Raw genomic sequence first — 14,337 nt, forward strand, 5'->3', positions numbered from 1 at the left:
CAGCATGACAGAGTCAGAAATGAACAGAGCTTGGACCAAAAGTGCCCTTGAATGCTCATAATTTTGTTTTTTGCTGTTCTCACCATAGACAGTATAAAGCAGGTTCTCACTTGTTATTTTTTCAAATAAAACTAATCTCTGTGCTGCAAATTGGGTATTTATTTGACAATATAACGTAATAATTATACATTATTTCACAATTTAGTAAATGCCCCTTAAAATCAGTTCAAAGGGCAAAAAATACGATACCTTCTGAAAAAATGGTGATGCGTGTAGAATCACTAAATAAGCATACAGTAGAAACAGAGTATTGGAAATATTTGCATACCATCAACTTTGCTATAATCTGTTCCAAACACCAAGGTCTGCCTAGAAAAGGAAAAACGTGCCACCTGAAATAATGCCAAGTATCTTGGATAAAAATTTTACTATATTTTGTTACAAAACTAAGAAAGAGAAAACCAGTAAAGTTACCTAGGCCTTAAATAAAAACTCAATATGAATATGATGTGCGCCATCACGACCATCGACCACGTGCAGACCTGAACTTGGCTAGTTTCTATTACTCACTCTACCTCCATTTCCTCCATATTCCCCAACACAGCACACTCAAAACACATGAAGCACACACAGTAACAACGTAATTCTGAGTAATAACCACTGTTAAAACCTAAGCCATTAACGCCAAGTTAATGCTAATTAACGTTAAAGTTTTAAGCTAACGCTGCTAGGTGCGCAGCGGTGTGAGCTTATTTCACTCTACAGCTATGGATCCCGCAGTAATTATTCCTACATTAACATTAGTATTTTACCCAACAAATACGCATTCTTTGCTGCTACTGTTTAATCGTAACCAATTATCAAATTTGATATTATTCACATTCTTACCGTGAAGGCGGGCTTGGCGTTAGCTAGCTGAAATCTCAAGCTTCGGCTTCCGTTGGTGCTCGGTGCTAGGCCTCCAGTTGCGCATCAAAGAAATAAAATAAAGCCGTGTAAAAATGCCTTTTACAAGCCGAAAACTAACCCGATAGATACATTTAACCTTCATGTTTAAACCAAGCAACGTTTTAACAAAGTTTCACGAAACTGTAACAGTGCTGAGATGCTCTACCTTGAAGCTTTTTCTTTTCCACCCGGGAGAGATGGACCACGGCAAGAAGGGGGAGGGGTGTCCCGCTGGGTAAAACAAAAACCTGCCGCAAATGTCGTAAACTTTGTCTAAATTACAAAAATGTTGCTTCACATTAATATGTTACATATCCTTCCTTAACACGTCTTGTCACAATTTGTATGTATTTAGATTTTTTTTTGGTTATAAATGTGTGAGCACACCTGTATTACAGAGATACTTTGTGTCGACCCGTCAAGCATCATCTGTCAATCAGTAATTGATCATCCACATGTAAGGACAATATGCCTAAAAAAGACTAACTCATCAGGCAGAATGGCCCCTTTCAGTAATAATCAATATTACTGATACATAAACGTTCAATAAGCATTTTCATGTTGTAGCTGGTGGACGTTGAGTTTATATGCTGTTGAGCAGTGACGTTTACGCTGTAATAATATCATATTTATCATGTACTGATAATGTGTTTTGTTATTAAACATGTTAATTGACAAATCAGCTTGTAACTATGCTGTCAGATAAATGCAGTGGACTAAAAAGTGCAATGTTTCCCTCTGAAATGTAGTAAAGTAAAAGTATAAAGTAACCCGTATAAAGTAAGAAAAAGTGGAAATACTCAGGTCAAGTACCTTCTAAATTATACTTAAGTACAGTACTTAAGTATTTGTTTTTAGTTACATTCCAGTACTGGCTATTTTGTTATAAAAGGGAGAGAAAGAAAAAAGTAAAAAAGAAAAACCCAAAAGTTATCTGTGTTTGAATTTAGTTTGGCCTCATGCAAGGGTTGCTGCAGGGTTTACATTAAAACAGTGGTTCCCAGCCTGGGTCTCAAAAGGGGGAGTCACACAATGATTAAAGGGATAAGAAAAAAAATATTTTGTTCCATAAAATAAAAACTTTTTAGCTAAAAGGTTGGGAACAATTGGTTTGAAAATGCATTGCAGAAAGCACGTTTCACTCGTCCTGTGCGCACAAAGCACCACTAGATGGCGCCATTAAACTACAATAAAGCACCGGCTGGCTGTAGCTGAACAGAGAGGCCAACTGCTCCAGTACAACCAGCGCTGATCTTCACTGCTCAGCGGGGTTAGAGGAGCGTTCAGGTGTCTCGGGTAACCAGCGTCTATTATATTTAACCATCAGGGGAAAACCGGGTAGTAAGCAGCGCACAAGGAGCCGCGACCAAAACCACGTGATCAAATGCGGAAATTGACCGATAGAGAAAGTGTAGCGGAGAAAAGAGGGGAGTGGAGGTTCCCGTGTCCGTTTGTGTTTTGAGCTGCTGGTGGTACTAGCTGGACTCCCAGTACCAGACAACACTTCACTGAGGGGACGACGACAGCCCCGGTCATCCGAACAGTTCGGTGTCCGAGTTTCATCTGTCGTGAATATAGTAAGGTAAGCTTGACGGAAAACAAAACAAAAGAACATTTACGTACGACAGTTTGTGCTAACGCGGCAACTTTTTAGGGAATTTACTAACACCTAGCAAGAACGGAGTCATCTGTCACGGCGGCTAGCTAACATGAAGGTTTATGTTGCTATGACACCACTTTGTAATGTTAATTTCAGTTACGTTAATTGTAATACGCAATCTTCTGTTTATGTAACTTACATGTTTTTATTTCACTCTTGCTTTGGCAATGTAAACGTCTGTTTCCCATGTCAATAAAGCCCCATTGAATTGAATTGTGTCTGCTGTTCTACATAGGTCATTTATGTGTGTAGCTATTCCTGCTTTGCATATTGTATACTGTAGGTATTGTTAGTGTCACGTTTAGTGTATATATAGCTCAGTCACAGTCTTGATATGTTATGTGTTGTTTTATTGATTCATAGGTGATTTTTAAGTAATTTCAACAAAAAAAAAATTACTACATGCACAATGAACAGCGAAAAAAAGTAGAATTACACTCCTTTTGGAGAGTTTAAATTAATGCAAATGAAAGACATTATGCTACTGAAGTTACTAATGATGCTACTGATAACGGCGAACGCACACTCACACTGCCAGTTTAGTTTGTGTACCCTTACTGATACAACTGGGGAGGACAAAATATTAGAAACACATCTCAGTATAACAGGACACGATTCAACAGCACCACAAACTACACAAATCACCATAAAACTGAATCAACGCCTTTCTAAATCCTTATCAACAAAAACTGAACATTATAACCTTCGTGCAGGTGTAAGCAGAGTGTCAAACATTGTAAACAGAAATACAACTAATGATATATGCCTAGTTTACAGTATGTGTTAGGTCATGTACATAGTATGGTACAGAGCAGGAATAAAGAAAGAACAGTCCGTATAGAAAAATAGCTACAGTATACTGTAACTTATACAGGGTTAACAGTGTAGTGACGTAGTTTATAGTGAATTGGGGCTTCAACTAATGACTATTCATTTACCTTTAGTCTGCTGATTATTTTCTCGATTAATTGTTCAGTCTATAAAACGCCAGGAAATAGTCAAAGTGGCCATCACAAGTTCTTAAAGCCCAAGCTGACCTATTCAAATTGCTTCTTTTGTCTGACCTCCAGTCTAAACGCAAAAGATATATATTTTACTTTATCATAAAAGATGACGAAAATAAGCAAATATTCCCATTAGAGAAGCTGGAGCCAGTGATTTTTTTTTTTGGGGTGCCATTTTTGCTAAAAAAAAAAAATGATTAAACCATTGATTGACTGACAATATTGTTGCAGATTAATTTTCAGTTGATTCACTAATCAATTAATCACCTTATTGTTTTGGAGATATCGGCTGTAGAGATGTCTGCCTTTTTTTAATATAATGGGACTATATGGCACTTGGATTGTGGTGCTGAAAGCGCCAAAAAAATACATTTGAAGAACTCAACAGCGACGTCTCTTTCCAGAAATCACAAACCGGTTACTCAAGATGATCCACTGATTTTTTTGCAAGCAGTTTCATGTAGGAACTATCGGTAGAAAGAAAATCGTTCCTATCCCTTTAAGCTCTAGTAACAGAGAGTCCACAGCTTATTGACTGGTTCAATAAAGAACAAAGGTTAAGCGCTATATGCAGAGTTAACATTGTAGTGAGATAATGTTAACTTTACAGACAATATTATGTTTCCAGTCACTCCCAGCGTGTGCCTGTTTCACACGGAGGAGCTCAAATCACTTTCCCAAAATAACAAGCATATATTCAAAGCAGGAGGTGGGTACCTGTTGCTGCTCTCTGTGGCATCTGCAATTTTAATTTATCAACTGTGGCACAGAGCTGAGGGAAAGCTGTCAGAAACAAAGCTTGGTTGGGCTTCAGGATATAGATAAGGTGGTCATGCATGTAAATTAAATTCAGTGCTCACACCCTTTGAAGGTTGCTGTTGAAGGAACCAGTCTGTACAATGCAGCGATTAACACAGTGTGAAAGTACAGATGTTACCAATGATGTTTATTAGGTAATTAACAACTCATATAAATATGTGTGTATCTCTAACCACACAAACCCTCACATTTCATCCTGTACATCACACTGTTTGTATGTTCACACATTAAAATCAACAGCCCAGTAGCGCCACAGTACACCCTCTGGTACTTTTCCCAGTTTTATGATGGCTGATTCAAATGAACTTCCACCATTCAACATTGTCTTCAACAACTCTGCTTTAGAGACCTCATCGCTGCAAGGATAACTTGAAGAAAATTATATATTTAAAGGATAATTTTGGTTTATTACAACTGAGGTTATATTTTTTGTAGGTCTGACCATCATTTCTATGGATTATGGTAACATTGTACTCACCAAAGTATTGCAGAGATCTGGGAACATCGTGACAGGGAGGGATCCCTACTCTGTGACTCTTCCTGAGGTTTCTTCCATTTTTTCCCCAATTAAAAGTTTTTTTTTGGGTTCCCTCAATCAAATCGAGGGTCAAAGGACAGACGGTGTCGCAAGCTGTACACATTGTAAAGCCCCTTGAGGCAAATTTGTGATTTGTGATATTGGGGTATATAAATATAATTGACTTGACCTGACTTGACATCATAACAGCAAAGTCCGACGGGGCAAGAAGCACGAGCAGTCAGATGATTTGACAGGTTGTAAACAAGCCAACAGTGAAGCCAGATTATGTGTGTATGTTTGTAATAAGCCCTCATTGTACAGGAAAACTAAGTACAGGTATGGTAGGTCTAAGTTGAACAAGGAAGTTGTTGTGATGGAAGTTTAAAACGGACAGTTTGGGCAATAACTTTACCTTTCGCCTTTGTTTTCTCTTCCCAATAAGTTGGCTAACCTGGGGGTTTGTTTAAAGCCTGACTGATTGTCTGACTGCTCGTGTATCTTGCCCTGTTGGATTCCTTTTTAATGATGTTGCCGTATTCACAATTCTCAGCAATAAACTTTGGGGCTATAGTCTAAGTATTACTGAAAGCAAGTATGGCCATGACCATAAAAACAAGACCCAATGTGTAATAAAAAGGAATTATCCTTTAGCAAGCTGTATACAGTGGTAGTGGTCAAAGAAGATACTATAGCATTAATTAATGAATTTGATGTGACAACAATCACCTAAAGCATTTATGTAAACACCTGTAAGCTTGTGAAACTTTTGCAAAGCTGTTTTGCTTCCATCCAATCAGACCGTGTACATTTGAATCTCATCAGTGGTTTTCTAATCATAGCGACCCATTTCGGCGCCCAAAACAGCACTGATATTTTGTACTGTTAAAAGTGGATCATCCTCTGAATCCAAACTATTCTCAGTGGATGTGACATTGTAAGTTTTCTGTTCCATCATGTGACACCATTCCCTCCTGTGTTGCAGCAAGAAAAGCCTTGCTACATTAAAAGAAGGAAGTGCAAATCACAAGTGATTCTTGGGGTCCCTGGTCTCACAGATGTGAGTGGTTCCTGTTAGAAAATGTGTAAAAGGAACAATTAAACGGAAATACCACTCACTAAAAAGAATTGCAGAATTCTAAGAACAAGGTCGGACTTTGCACAGTTGGCATTTTTGAACAAGAACATTTCCAAGGCTGTTTTTAGACCAGAGTGGAATAAGATGCCTTTATCAAGTCTGGGCACAAAACAAATGTATATAACTGCATACATGAGCCTCATCTGTCAAACTATCTGTGCTGAGATATTAGCTTGACAAAGGGTGAGAGAAAGCATATTTAATCTCCTTGCAGCTGGTTGCTGGCTGCTTTGGTTCTGAATTGAAAACAAGGGTCAAAAGTCACCTCAGTGCAGATAGTGTATATTTACAGTCACCAAGCAGCAAACAGCACAGCTGTGTAGGGAGGCCAGTGCAAAAGTTTAGACGCTAGATGTTTGCTTGTTGAGAAAACTCAGACAGTTTTTATCTCAAAGGGAAAAAATCTTCCAAGTCCTCTCTTGAAATACAAAGTCAATAAATCTTGACCGTGATGTGTGTGTGTGTGTGTGAGAATCTTTATTCTCTCTAGTAGGGCTAACAAAACAAATACGTAGAAGCAATGAAAAAACAAAAAACAGGATTGGTGTAGCAGTGTTTTTTAAACTTGGCACTTCCGTGCATGCCAAGTTGGGTATGTTGGTGTTAAATGGTTAGTGCCATCCATGCTGCCTGATTGGTTAAAGATGCCCTTCAAGCTGATTTTCACAAAGCATCAATAGGCATGCTTTTGTACTAATAATAGCATTAGTTGCTGCCCCAACTCTTGAGGTAACCGTGTAAGGATTTAGCAAATTTTCTTGTTTTTCACTTGCGTCATTACTGCAAATACTACTGCTACGATTTGTAGTATTGCACCAACTACAGTTGCCACTTCTGATAACATTGGTGGAGCTTGTGTAATGATGTAATGAGTTTTTTGTGGTCATGTAAAGCTTTCACCTGGTTTTTGATATTATGTAAAGTCACAGCTTGGGAGAAACTTGTCAGACTGAACACGTGTCGGTTTTTGTTGTATAACAGCAGTAGTGCCTGAAAATATGGCTGCTCTCTTGAGTATTATTGCGGCAGTACATTAAATAGACCTGCCAACTATCCCTGTCACTTATGTGCTACCATTACATTGTTATTATGCACAATACTGTGTATTTTCTTTATTTCCCTATTTACATCAAGCACCTCCCAGAGATGTGATGAACATTTTCCATCTGTGCGAAGCCCACGAACAGCAGCTTCAGCCCCAAGCTAATCCTCTTAGACTGTTTTGTTGTTTTTCTTTAATTGAAATATCTCTCGGGAGTCTCTGGTACTCCTGGCTTGTCTAGTACAGCACAGCTGTGCTCTCAGCTAAAATACAGGCTAACCTGGGGTCATGGATTTAGAAAGAAAAACACCCTTACTGTGGCACACCGTTATTTCCCCATTTTTATTTCTCTCTCATGTACAACCTTTAACTTCCTCCTTATCTTCCAGTGCTCCTCTGTTTATCTAATCATTGCCAAATGTTTTCTGTCTCTTTCTCTCTCCGGCTCTCTATATATTGCTAAATGCTTCTTTCTCATTGTCTCCTCTATCCTAACTTGTTTTGCAGGGTCATTCTGAGGTCAGACTGTTGAGATGACAAGGCTGTGACAGTTGTTTCCAAGTGTGTCTGTGCTGGACCAATTCCTGTGACATGGCTGCTGCTAAGAAGAGTGAGTTTTTACCATTCTATTTGTTGCCTGTTGTAATTACTGTGACCAACCTTTCATATTTAATGGTACTTCTCCTAAGTCGTTCAGTAGTACTAAGTCCAGTAGTGATTTTCTACAGTTTTGGGAAGCTGTGGAAACCATTATATCGCTTTGAGGCAGACAAGACAAGCAGTAGTTAATATTTATGATGTAGGCAGCCCAGGCTAACCCACTGTCTCAGGAACAAGTCTTATGATTAAATCAATCTTGTGGCAACAGGCTGCAAAAGTAATTGCATACATTTATTTTAGGGGAAGTGAGAGAAGTATAGAGAAAGTCCTAACCAGAGAAAAGAAAAGAAAAAGAAAACTAGTCTACTTGTTCCTAAGTCCAGATTTCCCATATGTCTTATTCAGTGTCTGTCTTCTCCATTTAATTGTTCCATCTCTGCTGTTTGACATTTGATTTTAAAGTTGAAATCAGAATTTATTTTGATAATGATTTACATAAATAAAAATAAAGTTTGCAGGTGCTTATAGTATAGGAACTCACATCTAACTCAAATCAACATTGTAGTGCGCTGGATGGATTACTTCCTGTACATATAAGCCCTTTTACTCAGCCATGAAGTGATCATAATGTTTGAAGCTGTATCCTATAATCTGCTGTAGGTGAATTAAATGTCCTTAATCTTACTCCTGCATTTAAACTTTCTTAGAAGGGCTTGGGTGTTGCAATAAAATCTGGTGAAGAAAAAAAAATCAGGACTACAGATTCTTTCACCAGTGAAACATCCAGGAGGCATCCCAGGAAGGTTAATCAATTAAATTTAAATTCACAATTGATTTGTCCTTTCTGTTGGGTTTCTTGGGAAAAGGGTGTGTTGATACTGGCAAGTCAATGTCAGCAGCTTTACGACTGATTTTTGTGAAGGCAGGCTAATTTATTTCCTCAAAAGCAAGAAGGGCTCAATAAAAACGCTGAAAATGAACAAGACCTGTAGAGAGCTGTAAATGACTCATCACGTTTTTATTACTACCCTGAATATGCTTCATCTCCTCCCCAGTGGAGTATGGGTACCTCTTGTCTTCAAGGACCACTTGGCAGACTTATGTTCTTTTCGAAAAGGTCACTGAATGAAATGAAATGCAAAGGGAGCCTCTCTATTGACTTTCTGTTGATGGCATTTTACAAAATGTATTTTTCATGTGTCTGGGATGGACTGAAGTGTCACGGGAAAAGTGTTTGTTGCCTTTTTTATAGGGAGAGGTAGAACTGTGTTGCCACCTTTTGGGAGAATAAAATTATTTTAGAAATAAGCTCTGAAGCTTTTATTGTGTAGTCTTTGGCCTTGTTTCCTTTGAACAATTTTACAATAGGCAAGTACCTCTGAATAACCATGACAGTCTGTCAATCAACCTTACGTGGAAAAATGTGAACACAAATATTTTCTTAGCTTTTTGAAACCCTCTCCTAAGCGGATAAGTTGAAAAGCTCATCATTACTTTGAGTGTGAACCGGAAAAACAGCATTTCACTGCTAAGGTTGTCAGCTCTCAGACAGCAGATGAAACCAACACTATCTCCTTAAACTTTCTTTGTAATCACGCATTTTTTATGTTAATATAGTCGGCCATACTGCATGGGTGTGGCCATTGACATACATTTGTGAAGCAGCAGTGGAAATGAGAAGAGATGCAAAAGGAGAAGGGTAGACAGTGTGGGATTTGTGCAGTCTAACTGTAAGGCTGGCAAGCAGTGTACCTAAAACATAATTGAATTTTACAAATGCAAGAGTCCCAGGTGTGTTTGTTAACTAATGTCTTCACCAGCCGGAGAAGCTTGCGATTTACAGTGTGAGGTGAGATGACTCAAGTTTATCAAAACAGGAATGACATCTAGAAAACATGCTGGCCATACTGGTTTTTACATATAAGAATCACATGACACGGCTGATCAGTTGTAGGCAATGGCCTATTAGTGAGTGAACAAGTTCAGCTGTCTAGCCTGCAAATGCTGCATTGATCAAAGCCAGATGTGCTTCTTTTTGGTCCTAAATTCTGCTGTTTTTATTTGGAGCATACTGACACTTTGGTAAAAGAGAGAGAGTTCAAAGAAGAAGGCTTATAGGCTAACAGAGCACTATAATATTCAGCTGAGAGAAGCAGATATACAGACAGATTAGTGGAGGGACAGAAGTAGATAGAGATTAATCTGAAATAAGCCAGTTCAGTGGGACGTAGACGTGTGCATATTAATTTGTGTGTGCACATGCATCTGTGTGGTTATGGGTCTGCCACTACTGAGAGGGTAAGTGTGGGTGTGTGTTGCTGCTCTGGCTTTGTCTGAGATTATTGGACCCATCGGAAAGGCCACAGATCTCAGTATTGTGATAATGAGCCTGACACAGAGGCTTGGACCACAGCTCTACTACTGCTTTGACACTGTTACATCAAATACAAATATAAATTAAAAAGACAAAAGTCAGAGCAAAGAGTAAATATTAAAATAATGCAGTAAAATGGGCCGGTGACAGATATGTTTTTCCTGCAAACAAAGTAGCCGCCAGCTGCCACACAAATTAATGACCATAGTGATGACAATGGAGAGGAGACCTGAAATGGTGAAAGGCCCAAACTGAGGCAGATTATATTGCACACATTGCACAGTTAAATTACTTGTTGGCCTTTTATGGAATTAGTAGCATTTTCAGGTGCCAAATGGTTGATCACTCAAACATTATGCAATAGTACATTAACATTGCAAAGTTATGAATGGTCCATCTTGTGTTGCATTTTATAACTTATGAAGAAATAATCATATTTGTTGCTCTTGACTTGAGGCTGTGAATAGAGCTTTTGGTGAGGCAAGTAATTAATGAGGCTGTGCCAAGAGGATTCCTGAGGACAGGACAGACAGAGATGAGTAGAGCTGTAGTACTCACTGCAGTATGCAACTGATGAATGACAAACTAGAACAATGCTGCTCCTTATGTTCCTAGAGTTGTGAGGTGGGAGGAGTTATTTTGGATGTACATGGTTCTGGAAGTAAAAGTTCCATTCATTTTCTGAAGACAATGTAAGGTGATTGACAGTTGTAGCACTTCTAAGGCTTAGATGGGCATCGAACTCTTCGGGTTTAATCATCAACACAAAACATGAGCATCTTAGAATGTTTCTTTGATAAAAAGTCAACGGTACAAGCCTGTGTACGTACAAGAGACATTAACAACGACTCAAGACGCATTTTGGTAAGAAACATCCGATCACTGAGAGTACAACTCAATTAAATGCATCGGAGCAATTATACACTGTAGAATTGGCCTATTCACTATTAACTAAAATGCATTTGAAACTTTCAAACATTGAGGTTTGATCAACTTTAAACATCCGATCACTGAGAGTACAACTCAGTTGTTTGTGCCAATAACAATGATTTCAAACAATTTTTCAAAAACAAATAACATAATTTGCAGCTTCAGTGAATTGTCTTTTTCATTCTGGTTCAATTTTAGATGCATTTTGGCAATTGTGAGGCCAAGCCTTTTGAATTTGCTATCGCTCTGATTCGTGCCTCGGTCTGACAGAAAAAACATGATTTCTCATGAACAAAGGTGAAGTGATTAAAACTGATGGCCAAAACATATTAACCTAGTAACCATAACCTAGTATTGTGATGTTATCCAGGAAATTCCTGCGTTTCTGTGTTGAGGAACATTGAGCACATCAGTAACTTTGAAAGGGGAGAGGACAATAAGGAAAAATGCATCAACAACCAGCTGTTCCTTCTTTGCAACAATAATAACAAAAAAGACACAGTAAGCTGTTAAAGGGAATAGCCATGTTAACAAATAAAAAGGACATAGAAGGTGGCTGAGAAAGCGGAACTGCCAAAATAACCTTTAAGGAATCCTTGTAATAATTATTAGTTGTAATAGTTATAGTATAATTACATAGATAACATTAAAATTAAGTGATGTATCCGCAGTGTAAGAACATTACAGTTCAATTTATGCAGTGTAAAATGCCATAAGCTTAAGCTAATAATGGTGACTAGCAAAAAACAGTTGTTTTGTCTATGAACTTTGACAGTTATATCCTAGAGGGAAAACTACTTGTGTCTCTGCTATATGTTCGGGGCAGACTATGTAGCAAATCTGGGCTGGATTCTCGCATGATCTATTACTGTATCGTGATATATACCATTACAGTGATATAAAATTACATATACTGTGATAGAAGATTTTGGCCATATCGCCCACCCCTAGTACAGACATATTGTTTTTTAATTAATTTCAGAAAATTGAGAAATGCTTTATCATTATAGGTGTTAGAATTGGATTATTATATTACAGAATTGGCAGAAGTCAGCAGACCAGCTAGACCCACCAGCATCATGGTGGGTCTGCATAATAAGGTTAATTGTGTGCGGTTCTACAGTATGTTTTGAGGCATGTTTGATTGCAATGCTGATGTTTTCTAAATACACACATAACGTCACTGCCAACTGTCACTTTCTGAGGCATTTCTCCTTTTTAAGGAAACACAATAAATTAGCAGAGCTGAATAGGGAGTCTTACAGTCATGCCCCTGATGGTTTTGCCTTAATAATTGGCACATTTCTTGAATGGATAATTCCTCACTTTGAGAAAGTTGAGTTAAACTCATTGCAAATGAAAGCCCCCTCTCTTTATACGTTCCATAACTCCTAAGGGTATAACGTACGTACAGTATGGCTTAAAGCCCACCATTATTAAGCTTAGTCTGTGACTGTAATTACAGTCATGGAGCCCTGTTGTATGAATTTCTAGGCTTCATGCAAAAAGCCTCTTATAGCAGGAGTAGTGACCTTAAATAACAGGTCCCATCATGTGATTTGATGATGAACTTACAGCTTAAGTCTTGGTCTCTTGATTCAGTTATCAGAAGAGTCTTTCTTCTCTAGGTAGAAAAATACACTCTTGCATACTCTTAGCAAATACTTTCATGGTGAATGCATGCCTGGAGATGTTTTTGTTGGTGATAAATGTTGCCGTAGCCACTGTCTCACAGCTGGCCTCAAAGCAAAACCAGAAAGAGATTACAAAAACACAACAGGCGATATGTTAAAGAGTACAAAATAGACAGGTTTAATAATGAAGTTCATCTTTATCATCTTTTCCTTTATTAAGTGTCTTTTGGCAACCAAATTCTTCACCCAGCTGAAATCATAACATTTTGTGGTCCGTGAATCAGAAGCTTGGAGCTGCTACAGTATTTATTTTTGTGGATACTGCTTTTATTTTTATTGTGTCATTAATGATAAATGGTGCTGCATGTCCGATGTGAGGTTCACTGAAGGCAATGGACTTCAGAAAATAGTTAGGTGATGTAGGAAACAGAGTGCAGAAGATAACACCAGTGGTACCTCTGACTGAGACAAGTCCATACCCGTGTGAAATGCACCAAGTGCACCTAATGAAAGGGTGCTCAGTCAAAAGTGAGTAGTTCAGTGCTTTTAAATCTGATGTTTCTGAAGTGTAGTATAAGAGCTGTAGTGCAGCTTTTGTAAGTAGAGCAATGTATCAAACATACTTAACTTTAGTGGCACCAAACTGTGGCAGGCAAGATACATCGCTGAGCTGTAGGAATGATTTTACAGCATGCAAGATAACAATGATTCATCCTGTATAACTAAAATAATATATAAATTGTAGCTGATAGAAATACCATGTCATAGCAATGTAATATATTTACATTTTAGAGCTGCAAATAACGATCATTTTCATTATCAATTAATCTTTTGATTATTTCTTTGATAAGTCAATTAATCCTTCAGCCTATAAAATGTCAGAAAATAGTGAAAAATGCAGATTATGAGTTCCCAGAACCTGAGATGACATCCTTAGATTGCTTGTTTTGTTTAACCAATAGTTGAAAAACCCAAAGATATACATTTTACAATGATATAAAACAGAGAAAAGCATTTTGAGAAACTGAAACTAGAGCATGTTTGGCAAATTTGCTTTGAATGAGCAAATTAATACAGTTAATAGAATATCGAAATTGTTGGTGTGTCATAGTTTGGGGGTTTTGGTCCTGTTTTAAGTGTATTTAGTCCAGGTTTTTTCCTCTGTTCATTGTCAGTCTGTTGTTCCTTGTCCTGTGCATTTTGGTTGTACTTTGTCCCTGTGTCAAGCATCCCGGCATTTCTTATCTGTGAGTTCTGTTGAGTTGATGCTTTATTCCCTTGGACTTTGCCTGGATTATGGACTTTTGAATTTTGCCTGCTCCATGTCAGATTTGTTTGCCTAGTTGGACTGATTACCTGGTTTTGACCACTGCCTGCCTGAAACCTGTGTAAGCCTTTATTCTTTATTAAATCATTGCACTTTACCAGCCTGCATCCGTTGCCTGCATTTGGGTCCTATTCTTTGTGTTCCCTGCTCCCTTGCGTAACAACCACATGACACGATGATTAGTTTTCTGTCGATTGATTAATTGACTAATTCTTTCACCAATAGTACATTTATACATTTATTTGCTATTATAAAATAATACACAATAAACCAACCAATGTGTGGTACACATCAGTTTAACATGGTTTGAACGCAGTTCTCAAATTAAACAAACTACTATCAAC

The 14,337-nt window shown here is 38.0% G+C and overlaps 1 protein-coding gene across 2 annotated transcripts in view; it reads left to right on the forward strand.

Moving 5' to 3' along the window:
- Positions 1-2,207: 2,207 nt before the first annotated feature.
- Positions 2,208-14,337, forward strand: part of lg22h20orf27 (linkage group 22 C20orf27 homolog) — a 35,673-nt gene continuing 23,543 nt past the window's right edge. The window contains exons 1-2 of one of the 2 annotated variants that reach the window (XM_044183421.1): positions 2,208-2,530; positions 7,636-7,738. In XM_044183421.1, coding sequence (XP_044039356.1) covers positions 7,720-7,738 — 19 coding nt within the window. In that variant the 5' untranslated portion in view covers positions 2,208-2,530; positions 7,636-7,719. The remainder of the gene's footprint in view (positions 2,531-7,635; positions 7,739-14,337) is intronic. The other variant, XM_044183422.1, reaches the window with a different exon arrangement.

The sequence above is a fragment of the Siniperca chuatsi genome, linkage group LG22 (assembly GCF_020085105.1).
Source record: "Siniperca chuatsi isolate FFG_IHB_CAS linkage group LG22, ASM2008510v1, whole genome shotgun sequence".
NCBI lineage: Eukaryota > Metazoa > Chordata > Actinopteri > Centrarchiformes > Sinipercidae > Siniperca > Siniperca chuatsi.